The sequence below is a fragment of the Dendropsophus ebraccatus genome, chromosome 9, assembly GCF_027789765.1.
Source record: "Dendropsophus ebraccatus isolate aDenEbr1 chromosome 9, aDenEbr1.pat, whole genome shotgun sequence".
Classification (NCBI taxonomy): domain Eukaryota; kingdom Metazoa; phylum Chordata; class Amphibia; order Anura; family Hylidae; genus Dendropsophus; species Dendropsophus ebraccatus.
In genome coordinates this window covers 93953759-93971911 of record NC_091462.1, presented here as the reverse complement: position 1 = coordinate 93971911, position 18153 = coordinate 93953759, and the positions used below count along the sequence as shown (strand labels likewise).

At 45.3% G+C, this 18153-nt stretch overlaps 1 protein-coding gene across 1 annotated transcript in view; it reads left to right on the top strand.

The window, feature by feature from the left end:
* PDPK1 (3-phosphoinositide dependent protein kinase 1) overlaps nt 1-18153 on the top strand; it is a 41007-nt gene that overhangs the window by 10446 nt on the left and 12408 nt on the right. Inside the window, exons 2-7 of the mRNA XM_069983900.1 lie at nt 7199-7447; nt 11102-11144; nt 11612-11749; nt 12997-13141; nt 14116-14213; nt 16018-16093. Coding sequence (XP_069840001.1) covers nt 7199-7447; nt 11102-11144; nt 11612-11749; nt 12997-13141; nt 14116-14213; nt 16018-16093 — 749 coding nt within the window. The remainder of the gene's footprint in view (nt 1-7198; nt 7448-11101; nt 11145-11611; nt 11750-12996; nt 13142-14115; nt 14214-16017; nt 16094-18153) is intronic.

Below are 18153 nucleotides of genomic sequence, written 5' to 3'. Positions count from 1 at the left end.
GACTTAATTGGACAAAAGAAGACCAAACTTTTGACATGTGACAGACACACAAACAGTTTTGACTTGACGGTAACACTTTAAAGGGGCTTTCAAGATATCCCTTGTCCACAGGTAATGGGTGTGTTTACACAGAAAGACTATTTGACAGATTTTTGAAGCCAAAGACAGGAATGGATTTGAAAAGAGGAGAAATCTCAGTCTTTCCTTTATGCCCTGTTCTCCGTTAATAGTCTGTTCCTGGCTTTGGCTTCAAAGATCTGTCAGATGAAACTCTCTGTAAACGCACCATTAGGGCATAACTATCCGATCACAGGGGGTTTTGACCGCTAGGGCCCCCTGTGATCTCAAAAACAGGGACCCGAGTTAGAATGCAATGGCAGGTCACTAGAGATGAGCGAACCTGGAGCATGCTCGAGTCCATCCGAACCCGAACTTTCGGCATGTGATTAGCGGTGGCTGCTGAAGTTGGATAAAGCCCTAAGGCTATGTGGAAAACATGGATATAGTCATTGGCTATATCCATGTTTTCCAGACAACCTTAGAGCTTTATCCAAGTTCAGGACCCCCAGCTAATCAAATACCGAACGTTCGGGTTCGGATGGACTCAACCCGAACCCGGTTCGCTCATCTCTACAGGTCACGCATAGGCTTATTGTAAGTGCATGGAGCTGGTCTTATGCTGTCAGATGGTGAGAGCAGCCAGCCAGGGAGAGAAGCGCTCAGCTGTGTGTTTCTCCCCACATGTTGTATAGATTGGTGGGGGACCCTGACAAATCAAAACTTCTTACATCTGTAGGTAACAGGTAGATTTTGCTGTGCATTTGCAGCATAAAATTCTGCTGTATGTGGACTACAGTGAAACTTTTCAGCTTAGTTACTTCAAATGCAGAAATGCTCAGTGTGAACAGTCCTTCCAGCAGCTTCAGCTTTTCTTTCCCCACATGATGGGCCCAGATACATAGACTCCATGAGGAGGATCTGTGTGACTCATTTGTATTCTATCCGGCCTCGGGGGATTTGCAGCCTCCATTAGCCGGCTATATTCAGCCGGTGTTTATGTGAGGATTTGCTCAGACCTGCGCCTAGTTTGGAAGGGAAGATCACGTTGTGCCTCTTGAAGATGCTGCTTTTTCTGGAAGAACTGTCTTGTCACTTCACTGCTTGTTTAGCGCCTTCCCTGGATTGCAGGCTTATTGCATCATTCTGCAGCTCTCTGACTACTCCTTTATTTTGGTGACAACAGGTCACGGTTTATAGGTATAATCCTATAACTGCATTGTCATCACTGTAGATGACACATGGACTTGGTTGCTTAAAGTGTCACTGTCGTGATTTTTTTTTTTTGCAGAAATCAATAGTCCAGGCGATTTTAAGAAACTTTGTAATTGGGTTTATTAGCCGAAAAATGCATTTTTATCATGAAAAAGCAGTTTGAAAATTTCCCCCCTGTCTTCATTGTTCTCATATGGAGAGAGCTAAATAAAAGACCAAAACAGGACAACAAAGAGTTAATCTACAAATACATCACCCTCTATCTCCTCTGACAGTCACCTCTAACCTCTCTGAGCTCTGATTACAGCGTTCACCCAGCTCTGTGCCTGTAATCCTCTGTTATCTGCTTTCTGCTGCCGGCTTACTCCCCCCTCCCCTCTCCCTAGAACAGACTGGGTATGTCTGATGCAACGAGTCACAATTTCCTGATATTTTGCAGTGGATGGAAAATAGGAGGGAGGGGGGGACCTGGGAAAGGCTTTTTAAATGCAGATAATGGCATATTTGGCTAATAAACCCAATTACAAAGTTTCTTAAAATCGCTTGGACTATTGATTTCTGCAAAGAAAAAAAAATAAAATACGACAGTGACTCTTTAAAGGAGTACTCCAGTGATTCCCCCCCCCCCCTTTTCTTTTCAAATCAACTAATCTCAGAAAGTTATATGGATTTGTACACTACATCTATTTAAAAATCTCAACTCTGAGTACTTATCAGCTGCTGCATGCCCTGCAATAAGTGATGTAATCTTTCCAGTCTGACACAACGCTGTCTGCTGCCACCTCTGTCTGTGACAGGAACTGCCCAGAGCAGTAAGAAATCCCCATACAAATCTGTATAACCTTCTGACACCAGTTGATTTGAAAGAAAAAATCTAAATAGCTGAAGTACCCCTTTTAAGTAAAGTATTTATTGTTAAAAATCTGTATCTGCATGATGGGAATTGTAGTTTTGCAACAGCTGGAAGGCCGAAGGTTCCCCATTCCTGCTTTACCGGATGGTACACGCTGTCCCCAGCTTCTATTTTGTATGTCAGTTTACACGAGACTTTACATCACTTATACAGAGTTGACCACCATTTATATTACACATGCGTATATGGTCTTATCTAGTGCACAAAATTTTTGTGTAACTCCATAATATGCTTGCGGTGTGGTTTGTATCATTTTCACAATGTATCATTTTCACCTGTTGTGACTTGCTCCAGTGTATTGAGATATCAGCCAGGAGTTCCACACAGGTGATGGTAGTGTTCTCGTATTGTGCTCTAAGGGTATGTTCACACTGAGTATAATTGGCAGAATTCAGTGGTTTGAGGTCTCTGCTGCAGAATCCCGCCTGCCTCAGTGTCCTACAGGATCTCTATGGGAGGACTCAGGCCTCCCCTTCCGTCGCTCTCCGCTTAAAGAATTGACATGAGCCCTCCCATAGAGATACTGAGGAAGTAGAGAGCTCCACCATGGAATTATGCTGATCTTTCTGAGTGTGAACATACCCTATGGGTCATTCACAATGATACATGGTAACAAGCTGTGGGAGCCAGGATTGGACCACAAGCTCTGGTAGACGGAGTCATATGATTCATTGAAGGCCATCAGAACCATTGTATTACAAACATGGCTGCATTGTGATGGAAAAAAGTGCCATGTGCTGTCTGCAGGCTGTGTGCAGTACTGCAGCTTAAAAGTTTCTTCAGTGAGGTGCTGCGTATAAAAAAAAAACAAACCTATTTAAAGTGATTTAAAGTGGTTATTTTGAAACCACTTTAATAAAACAGATTGAACATTAAAAAAAAAAAATTCTAATTGTATACAATTCTTAGCTGTCAGTGCTTGACTCTACTTACCATGTATGTTGGGAAATCCTTTTCCTCATTTGTCTCACATATAAGCTCCCCGTTCATCGGATGGAGGCCAAAAGGACAGTAGAAGTGATGTTAAAGGAGACCTGTCACCCTCCGTGCTGGGGTGACAGGCTCTTGACCCCCCGTTACAGCCCCCTATACTCACCTGATCCCGCCGGGTCACGCTTTTGGATCCGGTCGGGTCACGGAGATATGAGCGCCCGAAGCCCGTCGCGCGCGCTGACAGGAGAGTCCGATGCCCATAGAGAACGACGGAGCATCGGACTCCCCATTCATTCTCTATGAGCGTCTGACTCTCCTCGCCGGGCTTTGGGAGCTGATATCTCCATGACCCGACCGGATCAGGAAGCGGGACCCAGCGGGATCAAGTGAGTATAGTGGGGTCGGGAGCCTGTCACCCCGGCACGGGGGGTGACAGGTCCTCTTTAAGTCATGTTGTTGTTTTTTTTTTCTGTTTTCTTTTTTGCTGTATAGCATAGCACAGTCAGCATAATTCCATACTAAGATCTCTAGCAAAAAGGTAACCATCCGAACCCGAACTTTCGGTATTTGATTAGCAGTGGCTGCTGAAGTTGGATAAAGCCCTAAGGCTATGTGGAAATCATGGATATAGTCATTGGCTGTATCCATGTTTTCCAGACAACCTTAGAGCTTTATCCAAGTTCAGCAGCCACCACTAATCAAATGCCGAAAGTTCGGGTTCGGATGGACTCCAACCCGAACCCGGTTCGCTCATTTTTAGTAACCACTCTTTTCCGAGGCAGGACAGGTCTTATGCTGCGTTTACACGAAACGATAATTGGCCCAATCGTGTGTTTAACAATGCTCCGATCGCCGCTGCTCCGTTTGCCGCCGCCCCGTCCGCGAGCATACGTTACCTGCTCCGCGTAGCAGGTCTTCGAAATCCCCAACTCCCCTCTTCAGTGCATTGATTGGCTGAAGAGGTGAGCCGGGAATTTCAAACAGCTCCTCTTCAGCCAATCAGTGCTCCTCTTCAGCACTGATTGGCTGAAGAGGAGCCGTTTGGCTGAAGAGGGGAGCCGGGAATTTCAAACGGCTCCTCTTCAGCCAATCAATGCAAGGCAGCACTGCTTTGCTGAAGAGTAGCCGTTTGAAATTTATACGTTACCTGCTCCGCGTAGCAGGTCTTCGAAATCCCAGACTCCCCTCTTTAGTGCATTGATTAGCTGAAGAGGGGAGCCAGGAATTTCAAACGGCTCCTCTTCAGCCAATCAGTGCACTGAAGAGGGGAGTCGGGGATTTCGAAGACCTGCAGGTAACGTATGCTCGCGGCGATCGGAGCAGCGGGGTGGCGATCAGTGGCGCAGGGGGCTGCGAATAAGCGGGGGGCCGGGCTGCGAGCGGGGCTGCGGACGGCCAGACTATCAGCGATTTTTTTTTTTTTTTTTTTTTTTTTTTTTTTTTTTTTTTTTTTCCTTTACGAACGATTTGATAACATGTTGAAAGATCAAAATGAACGATTTCTCTTTCGTCGTTTGATCGTTCGCTGCGTTTACACGTTATTGTTCGAATTGGATCGTTATCGCGCAAATTCGCACGGTAATCATTACGTGTAAACGAACCTTTAGTCAGTCATTAGGTATCAGATATATTGATCTGTTGCCATGCTCTACCTATCTGGGTTTTATCATTCTGCCTATTCCAGAAAAGCTTTTGAGGTGTTGTAGAGACGTGTCAAAAGTTTGTATTGATTTGGTAACAAGCTGAACGCTCAGATTCTCTCCCTGGCTCCGTGTCACACAGAGACCCAAGTGGCCCCGGAAGTTGCTTCAGGTTGTACAATTAGGTCAGCTTCAGGCAGGGAAATTTCCCCAATCTTTTTAATAAGATTTCATCCCCCCCCCCCCCCCCCCCCCATTTACTTTGCTGTAACCTGCTGCGGAATTGCCGGACACAAATCCACAGCCAATCTGACAGGTGGTTTCTCTCTCGGCGTCTTTACTTGGTGTAACAGGGACTGGATGATACGGTGTAAATATTTTCAAGGCACAGCGTGTAAGGGACAAACCCCTGTGGTTTTCATTTGATAGAAGATCCAGAAATAGCAGCAGCCGCCAGGTGCATGGAAAGTACCACTTACTGTTTATCTGCCTGGAACCCTCGCTGGTAAGGCTTAGCATCTGTATCATTTCCTATATGTAGGAGTTTCCTGTAATACGACAATTAATTTATTGGCTTCATTAGTTCACAGAAAATGGCTGCTTCATTCTATTCTAATGGCAGGAATTTTTCACTTTCGTTTCTTTTTCTATTTTTTTTCTTCACACTTTAATGGTTGGCGAGTGTAGTCCCTGGCATATATGCCAGCATTGGCTCAGTTAGCCCAATGCAAAAGGTAGCCATTAGCCAAACCAGCATTCAGCCAACAGCTATCTCTTCCTTTATTTTATCATTACTTTTTCATGTCCCATTGAAGCGTATGGATTTTGTGTCTGTAGGGTGCGACAAAAGAGTTGCGTTCTTATACTGGCGTAAAACGTGTAATTGTATACACCAAGGCTTTTACTAGATGGGTCTTTATAATGTGTACACAATGGTAGGAACCTAAAAGTATACAGTTAAATGATTATCTATACCCACAGAACAAGGGTCAGGTGACCCCCATACTGGAGATAGACACTGGTTCCAGATATATATGGCATATCCTGTTTATACCCCTTTAAAGGGAACTCTGGCAAAAATCTGTTTTCTTTCAAACTGGTAAGAGAAAGTTGTACAGATCTGTAATTTACTCCTATTAAAAAAAAAGTCAAGTCTTCCTGTACTTATCAGCTGCTGTATGTCCTGCAGGAAGGGGTGTACTCTTTCCAGTCTGACACAGTGCTCTCTGCTGCCATCTCTGTCCATGTCAGGAACTGCCCAGAGCAGGACAGGTTTACTATGGGGATTTGCTACTGCTCTGGACAGTTCCTGACATGGACAGAGATGGCAGCAGAGAGCACTGTGTCAGACTGGAAAGAATACACCACTTCCTGCAGGACATACAGCAGCTGATAAGTACTGGAACAGTGGAGATTTTTTATTCGAAGTAAACTACAAATCTATATAACTTTGTTACACCAGTTGATTTTAAAAGAAAAAAAAAAAACATTCATTGAAGTTCCCCTTTTAAATTTTATTCTAGTCAGGTCAAACAAGCAAGACTAGACTGCAATTTTTACTTAATAATGTTTGTTAAAAAGAAAAACCAAACTATTGTAAATATCTTAATAATTCCATGGTACCAACATTGGTCTTCCTGGTCTACATCTTGTCTTTATATTGTGACATTTAATTTGAGGATATGTGGTTACGGTTCATAGAGGTTACAGCCATTGTACGTGGTGTTCAGACTGATCTCCTCGCTGTGGCTATAGGTTACTTATGGTCATAACTTTGTCCGTCCGCATTGGCACCACTGGGCAGGAGAAACCCTGGACCTCATAGCTTTTGGCCCTTCTACCGAGCGTCTGGAAAACCCCCCTTTGGTATGTGAGAGTAAATTGGAGTTTCTGTAAAAAAACAAACAGAGATGACATACAAATAGCATAGACTCAAAGCAGCTGTGCTAACAGTGAGTCCTTCCCACTGAAGGGTCTGTCTATGAAAGCCGCCGCTGTCATTTAGAGGGTTCCTGTAGTGGGGGGGGGGGGTTTAATCAATCCGCGGAATAAATGCATTTAAGTCGATCATATACAGAACAATTTCCTGACTGTTTAGATCAGGGATGGGGAACCTTTGGCCCTCCAGCTGTTAAAAAAACTACAATTCCCATCATGCATGGGCAGCCAAAGCTTCGCTTTGGCTTTCCAGGCATGATGGGAATTGTGGTTTTGCAACAGCTGGAGGGCCACAGGTTCCCCATCCCTGGGTTAGATGAGGAATCTGGACTTTGTGGTGATGTACTGTAATACACAGGTACTTAATATCGACAATCACTTGGGTATATGCTCTGTCTGGGGCACACAGTTGCCTCTGTTACCTTTTATTAAGTGTCTGATGTTTTTTAAAGGTCAGTTATAATGCTTTATTGATTTTTTTTCTCCTCTTGTCTCCCTTTAGTATGATACTATGCCTATTCAGTCCAACGTGGTTATGTGCCCCTGCCCATCTCCTTCTCTCGTGATCAATTCAGACTCTGGGTCTTCGCCTGCCCTTACAAACTGCAGCGCCCGAGCAGGCTCCACCAGTGACGCTAGCAAAGCAGAGTCCGAGCAGCAGACTGTACAACAACCCACACAGCAGCCTCGAAAGAAACGTCCCCAGGACTTCAAACTCGGCAAAATCCTCGGTGAAGGGTCCTTTTCAACAGTGGGTTCATTTTTTGATTTTTTTTTTTTCCCCCTGTATGAGTTGACAGCTTCGGCCTAGGGCTCCATGGCTGCTGTGATTATCTAAAGGTTTCACAATGTGTTGTATTGTAAAAGCTCACTTCTTTCCTTGGATCACTCTATAGGGCATTGTGTCCCCTGGAAATAGACGGGGTCCAAACCTATTAATCCCCAGCTGTGTACCAATAATCTACTGACGTGTCGTGTGACTGGAAATTGCAGTCACAATGTTCTAAGCAAATTACCATAAAGATCTGTGGGGCTTTGCTCATTTTAATGTCATAGGAAGTTTTACCGTAGGACTAGGGCTGGGCGATATGGCCAAAAAATAAAATCTCGATTTTTAAAAAATTTTGGACGATTCTTGATTTAAATCTCGATTTTTTTGTTTTTGCTAAATAAATAGGACATTTTTCTCCCTGCAGCATCAGATACGATTTTATTGACGTTTGAGACAACTATATTGTTTCCCAGTGTAACAGTGCTCCTCCTGTGCCCCCATGTAGTAGACAAACACATTGTGTGCCCCATATAAGTAGTTTTCCCAAATATGTGCCCTATGTACTCTGTGCCCCCATATAGTATAGGCGATCTTCTTTGTGCCTTCATCTAGGTAGGGAGTAGTAGTGAGGGTATAGTGGATAAGGGGTGTAATAGTACAGGTAAAGATGAGGAGTGTGGTAGTAGTACAGGTATAGATGATGGGTGTAGTAGTACTACTGAGGGGGTATGGGGTGGACTGGGGGTCACTGAGTGGGTATGGGGCAGGCTGGGGGTCACTGAGGGGTATGAGGCAGGCTGGGGGTCACTGAGGGGTATGAAGCAGGCTAAGGGTCACTGAGGGGTATGGGGCAGGCTGGGGGTCACTGAGGGGTATGAGGCAGGCTGGGGGTCACTGAGGGGTATGAGGCAGGCTGGGGGTCACTGAGGGGTATGAGGCAGGCTGGGGGTCACTGAGGGGTATGGGGCAGGCTGGGGGTCACTGAGGGGTATGGGGCAGGCTAAGGGTCACTGAGGGGTATGGGGCAGGCTGGGGGTCACTGAGGGGTATGGGGCAGGCTGGGGGTCACTGAGGGGTATGAGGCAGGCTGGGGGTCACTGAGGGGTATGGGGCAGGCTGGGGGTCACTGAGGGGTATGGGGCAGGCTAAGGGTCACTGAGGGGTATGGGGCAGGCTAAGGGTCACTGAGGGGTATGAAGCAGGCTAAGGGTCACTGAGTGGGTATGGGGCAGGCTGGGGGTCACTGAGGGGTATGGGGCAGGCTGGGGGTCACTGAGGGGTATGGGGCAGGCTAAGGGTCACTGAGGGGTATGGGGCAGGCTAAGGGTCACTGAGGGGTATGAAGCAGGCTAAGGGTCACTGAGTGGGTATGGGGCAGGCTGGGGGTCACTGAGGGGTATGGGGCAGGCTGGGGGTCACTGAGGGGTATGAGGCAGGCTGGGGGTCACTGAGGGGTATGGGGCAGGCTGGGGGTCACTGAGGGGTATGGGGCAGGCTAAGGGTCACTGAGGGGTATGGGGCAGGCTGGGGGTCACTGAGGGGTATGAGGCAGGCTGGGGGTCACTGAGGGGTATGGGGCAGGCTGGGGGTCACTGAGGGGTATGGGGCAGCTGAGGGGACACTGAGGGGTATGGGGCAGGCTGGGGGTCACTGAGGGGTATGAGGCAGGCTGGGGGTCACTGAGGGGTATGGGGCAGGCTGGGGGTCACTGAGGGGTATGGGGCAGGCTGGGGGTCACTGAGGGATATGAAGCCGGCTGGGGGTCACTCAGGGGTATGGGGCAGCTGAGGGGACACTGAGGGGGTATGGGGCAGCTGAGGGGGTATGGGGCAGCTGAGGGGACACTGAGGGGGTATGGGGCAGCTGAGGGGACACTGAGGGGGTATGGGGCAGCTGAGGGGACACTGAGGGGGTATGGGGCAGCTGAGGGGACACTGAGGGGGTATGGGGCAGCTGAGGGGACACTGAGGGGGTATGGGGCAGCTGAGGGGACACTGAGGGGGTATGGGGCAGCTGAGGGGACACTGAGGGGGTATGGGGCAGCTGAGGGGACACTGAGGGGGTATGGGGCAGCTGAGGGGACACTGAGGGGGTATGGGGCAGCTGAGGGGGACTAGGCAGGCGTGGTAAAGTGTCAGGACGGTGAGGTGCAGGGCCGGCAGTCAGGAGAGATGTGGTACCGGCGGCTCCAGCCTCTTCACAGAGCCGCGGCTGACCTCTCCCGCCCCTTACACGTTAGTGCCGCGCTGAGCTGCGTCCCGCTCTCTTCCTGTCACACGTGCAGGTCCTGTTCTGTGGAGGAGGCGGCAGGGATCGCAGCAGAAGGAGAGAACGTCGCTGCGGGTCCTGGAGCTGTACAGCGGGCAGCGACGTTCTCTCCTTCTGCTGCGATCCCTGCCGCCTCCTCCACAGAACAGGACCTGCACGTGTGACAGGAAGAGAGCGGGACGCAGCTCAGCGCGGCACTAACGTGTAAGGGGCGGGAGAGGTCAGCCGCGGCTCTGTGAAGAGGCTGGAGCCGCCGGTACCACATCTCTCCTGACTGCCGGCCCTGCACCTCACCGCGCCGTCCTGCAACTCTCTCCGGACCCGACACTTTACCGCGCCGCCCGCAATGATTTTTTGTGAAAATCGAATTTACGATTTTCACAAAAAATCAAATCGATTCTAACTGTCTGGGCGATTAATCGAATTAATTCGATTAATCGCCCAGCCCTACGTAGGACTTTGACACATCAGATGGATTTCCCCATGTATTGATCAGTCTGATGATCTGAATCCTTCTGTGGGTTTGTAGAAGCCAGAAGCCGAAATATAGTCTATGCATTATTCAGTAATAACAGGAACTAGTACTTATGCATTGTTTGCATTGCAGCTACAAGGGGTAGAAAAGTGAGACTTTTTTCCTCTTAATGTTTTAACTTTCTTACACATCAGATAGACATGTCAAACTGTGGACATCTGGACGCTGAGACCTGCACTGCTGTCTCTGCTGCCTTGCAATTGCTGAAGACCGCTAGGTCTATGAGCGAATTTTAGCAGGAAGAAACAACTCACCTACGGGTTCTTACAAATTGGTAGGGGTCTTTTCACACAGACCCCCCACTCATAAACCTTTGACATGTCCCTTTAGATTATTGATAGAGCGCTACCTTTGATGTGTTTTCTGAAATGACAAACTTTAAAAGGATTGTCACATTTGGGATAGTACTCATTAGGGACACCTGAAATCTCTAATGGGCAAGGTGCCCTGTTAAGTTTGCTGTAAATCCCAGCTTTTGGGTATGTGCACACTACGGAATACGTGCAGAGACTTCAAGCGGATTCTGACGTGTGGCCTCCGCTTAAAGTTCCGCCTATCCCATAGACTCGATGATACTCGCTGCTTGAATTCTCCTCGCGTATTCCATAGTATGCACATACCCTTTTAGTGCATTAAACAGCCTCTTGGAATAGAACACTTCTGGCGCATTCCCTTGCAGTTTTTACTGCAACGGGACAACTTGTGATCAGGTATTAGGAGACGGTCATGTGTGCAGTTTTCTCTATAGAGCCTTTGAGAAAAGTCATTTTTCTGCATTAGTGTTAATATGATGTATAAATTAATTGGGCTGTTTTTTATTTTTTTAATAGGTTGTTTTGGCCAAAGAGATAGCAACAGGAAGAGAGTATGCCAGTAAGTATATTTTACATTTGTATGATGAGAGAGCGGGAACATAAAAATGTAAAATAAAATAAGTGTGTGCGTGTGTGTGTGTGTGTGTATATATATATATATATATATATAAATATTTTATGACCTATCTACAGGATGTCTGATGCATCATCTAAGGTGGCCAGTTGAGGACCTCCTCCTTTACATATATGTGGTTTCCATAATACCTCTTTTAGCACCAATAACACCTTACAGCCTGTCGCAGAGTGTGATCATCATCAAATGACTGGAGTCCTTTTTAGAGAAGCATTAAAAACATTACTTTGGTCTGCCTGTGAGATATTTGTGGCCCATGTACACAGCAGCCGGCTGTGATGTTAATTTGTGTAGTTCTAAGAACAAGTTGTGTACATAGCCTCTAATTATTCCTTAGGCCAACTATTGACTCATCCTTTATTAATATAATGTGTGTTGTGTTTACCTTCTAGTTAAGATTCTACAGAAGCGGCACATTGTAAAGGAGAATAAGGTACCATATGTGACCCGGGAAAGAGATGTCATGTCACGATTGGACCACCCGTTCTTCGTCAAGCTATACTTCACATTTCAAGATGTTGAAAAATTATGTATCCTTTAAAGCAAGTGCTGTAAGATGATGTGATCACGGTATGTAATTTTACATGCTATTGTGGCCTAATCGTGGTGGTCTAACCACAGTAGGATGTAATGGTAGGCCTAGTGAATGGCAAAGGCAATGTGAAGTACGGCCAGTATCCTGCCGCATTGGCCAGGATCAGCTTTATAGACAGAGAAATAATAAAGTTATCACTCTTGCATTGATTGAAAAAATAAAAATGTTTTGGCTCTGAAGGACAGTGCTTTAGAGCAGAGATGGAGAACCTTCAACCCTCCAGATGTTGCAAAACTACAGTTTTTGTAGGAATTGTAGTTTAGCAACATCTGGCTTTCCAGCCTTGCTTTAGAGGGTAAAGGCAGCTGTCCAGCATTATGAATCCTCAAAATCAGTAAAAACACAAAAATCCTCAAAAGCAGTAAAATCTGTAAAAAAAACATCATGCAACCAAGAGCAAAAGATGTGTAAATAGTGAGGTATTAAGACAGCATGTCCTATTCATAGATTAGGAGAAGCGGGTCATGTGATGAATGCTAAATATATAATAATCCTAAGGGTATTTTCACGCTGATAACGTGACTAAAAATTCAGTCTGTGAATCTACATCGTGAATTTGAGGCATACCCGCAGACTTCAGATTTTGACATTGCTGGCCATGGATTAGCCCCATACCTGACATGTCACCTCAAATAGATTATTTGACACGTACAGGATCCGCAGCAGATTTCATGTTGTCTTCAGTTATTTAGATAAAATCTGCTGCAATACGGTACATGTGAAGCCACCCAAATGTAGGTTTCCATATTTAAAGGCTTTGCCATAGTGTAATATTTAAGTGGAATCTGCGTCTAACAATACAGTTATCTGGCCCGTTAACAGTTACCGTTAAGTAGAGCTGCCGCCATGATAATGGTAAAGTATAAATAAGAGTCTCTTCGAAACTTTGCATTTTGATCAAAGTTCTCTTTTTAACCCTTTTTCGTTGTTTGATGCACATGTACACCAAATGTCATGTCTGGGAGTATGGACTATGCTCAAGAACTACTCAAGTCTACCTGTCCTCATGCACAGTGCCAGATGTTACTCTCTGCCAGCAGCGAGAAACTTGGATCACTCTGATCTCAGTTGGAACATCCTCTGGATACTATGATAATTTCAGCAGGCTGCGAACACATGACGTGCACAGAAGAAAATAAATACCAGGTTTCTTTAGTGGTTATTCCTTAACAAGAGCTGCAGACTTTGGCCTCAGTTATGCCAAAAACGGCGAACTACTGAAGTACATAAGAAAGATTGGCTCATTCGATGAAACATGCACAAGGTTTTACTCCGCTGAAATTGTGTGTGCGTTAGAATACCTACACGAGAAGGGAATTATTCACAGGTGAGGTCATATACTGGTTATATAAGTTTTTGGGGTTAAATGGGCTTTTTGACACTTAAAGTGACACTGTCACCTCCTTTTTGCATTCTGACTTCTCTACACAGGTGTAATGGGTAAATCGGCAGTTTTCATACCTTATTTTATATCATACATCATGGTGTTTGTTCAAGTAAAAAGGGCCCTTTTATTAACTGCAGATTGTACTAAGTGGGTGGGGCTTCACAACATTAGTGCCATGTAGCCTCGCCCACAGCACCACCATTGGTCCCGCCTCTCTGTGGCGTCATCGGAATACAGGCCCTGCCCCCTCGACTCCCATTGGTGGGCCAACCTAAAGGGGATGGGGCGTAGACCTTTAGGCCAGCCTGTTCCAATGGCCGATGAGGGACGGGGCTTATGTGCAGATGACGTTGTGGAGGGGTGGGTCCAATGGTGGCGTTGTGGGCGAGGGGCGGGGCTTATGTGCAGATGACGTTGTGGAGGGGTGGGTCCAATGGTGGCGTTGTGGGCGGGGCTAAATGTTGCGAAGCTTCGCCCACTTAACACAATTTGCAGTTGATAAAAGATCACTTTTTACTTGAACAAGCAGCATGACGTATGATATAAAATAGGGTATGAAAAACGCTAAATTTACTCATTACACCTTTGTAGAAAAGTCAGAATGCAAAAAGGAGGTGACAGTGTCACTTTAAGGTTGGACCGCCAAACTACCCTTGTATATAGTGACTACCAAATTTACGTTAGTGTTTTTAATTAAGTGAAAATGGGATTTTACATATTGACCCTGTTTTGTCTTAAGCTACAACAAGGGGGTCTGTCAGCAGGTATTCTATACAAGGTATTCCTACAGCAGACTTTGGTCAGGCATTTTCTGACAATTAGCAGCACCTCATACATAGTCGCTGTAGACCACACTATAATAGTATAGTAATAAGTAATCTTAAGTAATTGCAAAGCGATTTTATTTGTTTCAGAGACCTGAAGCCAGAAAACATTTTGCTTAGTGAAGACATGCATATTCAGATCACAGACTTTGGGACAGCGAAGGTGTTGTCGTCTGATAGCCGGCAAGGTATGTAAGATGTACTTTCAGGCATGGCTACTTCTCCTGGACATTGGCATACGTCATTGTGCAGTTTTCCCTTTTACCGCATCATCTCCTCCTCTTATGTGATCCTATCCTTTAGATAATCTAATAGATTATTATTGATCTTGTTCAGAAGAGCCCCCCCCCCCCCCCCCCCCACACACACACACACACACACACACACACACACACTTACTTTTAGGTCTATTTTGTCCACCCTCCTTTTTTTTTTTTTCTTCTATATTAATTCCTGGTCATGTGACATAGGTCTGACCCTGTCCTGCTCAATGTTATAATTGAACGGACCATATGTCACTTTGTTCTTATGTCCCCCACTTTCTGCGGAGAAGGTCCTCCTTCAACTAATTTCCTCTCCATCACACCCCTCAATCTCTTCACGCCCAGTTTGCCCAGCGGGTGCAAGGCACCTGGTGTGGCGCATCCCCTAAATTATTTACATAGAGGTTATGTAAATTAAAGAGGTAATTAAGTTAAAAACACATGGATGGCATAGACTACCTCCAAGACTTGACCTGTGTTCCCCCAGTGGTTGACTTAGACGGTCCTCTTGTTCAGGCTTGAAGAACGATACAGAAGCCACTACGATGTACACTGACTGTTCTATCCGTTGCTGCCCTGGACCCCTTCCCTCCTCCCTCTCCACCCCCCCCCCTCTTCTTCTTCTTTTTTTTAAATATGTATTTTTATTAAATACCACCTTTTCAATTTATTTTATTCTTTTTGCTTGATTCCATTTTTTCCTCCTCCTCTTCTTCCTTTCCCCCTCATTTGTTATTGGTATACACAATCACTAATTCATATATACCTTTTCTATGTTAGGCTAGGTTCACACTGCGTTTTCAGCATCCATTTAACGGATCCGTTTTTTTAACGTCCAGAAAAATAGGGTCAGCAACGTTTTTTGGTCCGTTTTGGACGTCAATGGAAAAACGGATGCACACAAATGAATCCGTTTTTTGCAATCCGTTTTTCATGCGTTTTTTTTTGCAAAAAACGGATGCGTTATACGGATGCTGAAAACGCAGTGTGAACCTAGCCTCATGTGGATTTCTGTTATATTGCTGGATTACCAGTGCAAAAATTCTCATCTCAAGTGCTATGCGGCTAGTTGCAAGAAGTTAGAATATGGTGCCGTTGTTGAGGATAGACATTCAGATTGATATATAAGCAAGATATAAATCAAAAGTAAGTCCCAAATAAAAATCGGCATACAGTATAAAAGAAAGGTTTCAACATATAGGGGGAGATTTATCAAAGGGTGTAAAATTTAGACTGGTGCAAACTACTCAACTTTAGGCAGTGCTGAAAGGAAAGCTGAGCTGTGATTGGTTGCTGTGGGCAGTTTGCACCAGTCTAAAATTTTACACCCTTGGATAAATCTCCCCCATAGTGAGCAGAGTTACAGTAAAATGATAAGTACTGGTGCCTGGAAAATTTAGATACAGTCCTTGAGGACCTAAGTCATCTTGGAGGTTTTCAGGCACCTGGGAGACTATAAAAGCGGCAGTAATTTATGCAGACTGAACAAATCGATGGCCGACCCATCAGGTTTGTGTCCGCTGTTATTTACTGTCCTTTTGATCAGTGCTATGTCACACAAAGGTAAGTGTGACTTTTACACTGCAAATCTGTGTGGAGAAATCGAATTTTAAAGTACAATATATGCTGTAAAATATTGAACTAAGAGGATAGAAAAGAACATTCATTTGCCTGCCAAAATAATTAATGGGAACTTGTAATATATATATTTTTTTATTTTTTTCTACAGCAAGAGCAAATTCATTTGTCGGAACAGCACAGTATGTGTCTCCTGAGCTTCTGACGGAGAAATCAGCATGTAAAAGGCAAGGCTAAAGGGTTTTCACAGCTTATTCCCTTGATGATGGACTTGTAAAATGTTTAGTTCGAGCAGTCTTTGTGGATGAAAAGTCGGGGATCTCTCTAAATGTTAGAGATGTGTTTCTCTTTCCTTTTTTTGCTGAGATATGCTTCGATTTTGGGTACAAGTTGAACGCCACTTAGATCTGCTGAACCAACTTTATCCATATACTGAAGTTGATTTGGCAAGAAAATGGGAGTAGGCGTTTTTGATTACGTTAATTGTCAGTTCGATATGTGAATATCCTTAGCTATTAGTTTCTGTTCACATGAAGATTGTGGTGCGTGTATGTGTCAGAAGTATTCATAGAGCTTCATTCAACTGTCTGTCATAGATAAGGGTTGCCTACTACATCAATAGGAGACACACACCATCAGTGGTGGCGGCAGCAGACACCAGAAGTATACAATAGGAAGTGTCCCTCCCAACAGAAGGTTCAAATGTAATGTGGCTATACATATTAGATAGCTTAAGCATTCAGCTGATGTCTCCCAATTACTGCACTCACTTACCAAGCTGGAAAATAAGTTGCTGATGGACAAGCAGCAACTTTTTTTTTTTGCAGAGGCCTATCTCCCAATCCTTGTCTAGTATTGGAGGAGCGTTTGCAAACACTGAAAGCACAGATGGGTTGAACAATCTGCTGGAAATGTCTGTGGAAATGTGTATAGCGAACTTCCAGTGAAACTAAAAAATGACAGGAAGGTGGGGGAATGCAGGTGTACCGCCCCAGTCACTGATTGGCTGAGCGGGCAATCTTTCAGCTAGGTACGTGATGTTGCAGCTGGAGGAGCTGCAGTAGGCCAGCGTGTGTCAGCGAGGCATGGGAGCGGCGTTATGGGGCACGGGCATAGGTAAGTATGCTTTATGTACCCATACCCTCCTGCCTTCCAGTCCATTTTTTTTTTTTGTTTGTTTCACAGGACTTCTCCTTTAATACATTGTTTCTTCATAGGTTATAGAGACGAGCGAACTTACTGTAAGTTTGGCCGAACCTGAAACCTGACTGGCTGTTTGGAAAAGATGGATGCAGCCTAGGGCTCTCTCCATGTTTTCTAGGTTTTCCTAGTGTTGCATCCAAATTTTCCGGGCAGCGGGATTCCACGGCCAAGTGATCAGATTCAGCCAAACTTTGGCTCTGGTACTCAAACACCATAAACTTGTACATCAGTCCATTCTGTAGAATATAACAGTTGAACTACAGTGTTTCCCCAAAAATAGGACATCCTTCTAAAATAAGACACCCCCCCCCCCCCCATTCTACCAACTAGCCTTAAGTAAGGCATCCCACCCGAAAATATGGCACCCCCCAAAGTTAGGCCGTGAACCCCCGGCTACTCATTTAGTCCCCTCGTGGACCTTCACAGCCGGTACTGTCCAAACGTACGCTCCGCTGAACGTCCCCCCGGCCATGTGCTCCATTGTACATCCCACCGCCCGCATGCTTCTGGTCTTCTCCAGCCTGATAGTGAGTGAGCTGGCAGCTGATCGCCAGGGGGGGGGGGCTGATCGCTGAGGAGGAGCGACTGGGGCTCGGCGTCGTAGGTGGAAAGCCAGGCACTGAGAGAAATAAGACATATTGCCTCTTTGGGAGCAAAAAATAATATAAGGCACTCTTATTTTCGAGGAAACACGGTATGTGCAACTGAAGACGAAGATTCTGTCTGTGTCTCTCCATCTTTATAGAGGTTCTTGTGTATTAAAAAGGTGTCCTGTTTAGAAAGTGGGATATGCTTGGAAAGGATTGTGTGGACTAGAATCCTGGCTAGATTTGGTCTTGTCAGTGCTGTAAATATCAATCTGCTAGTGTCGCTTCACTGCAGAAGAAATAAACATATAGTGGCTATGGGGTATATCACCTGTGACGCCTTACAATAAAAAAAAAAAAAGCTTGTCTATTAGGCTGTAACCGCATTAACTAAGGACATTGCTGTTCACTCTAGACTGTTTTAGGTAATTCCGCTGGAGAATGGAAACGTGTGGTTCATACAGATGAATATTTTACATCCTGCTCCATTTCATGTT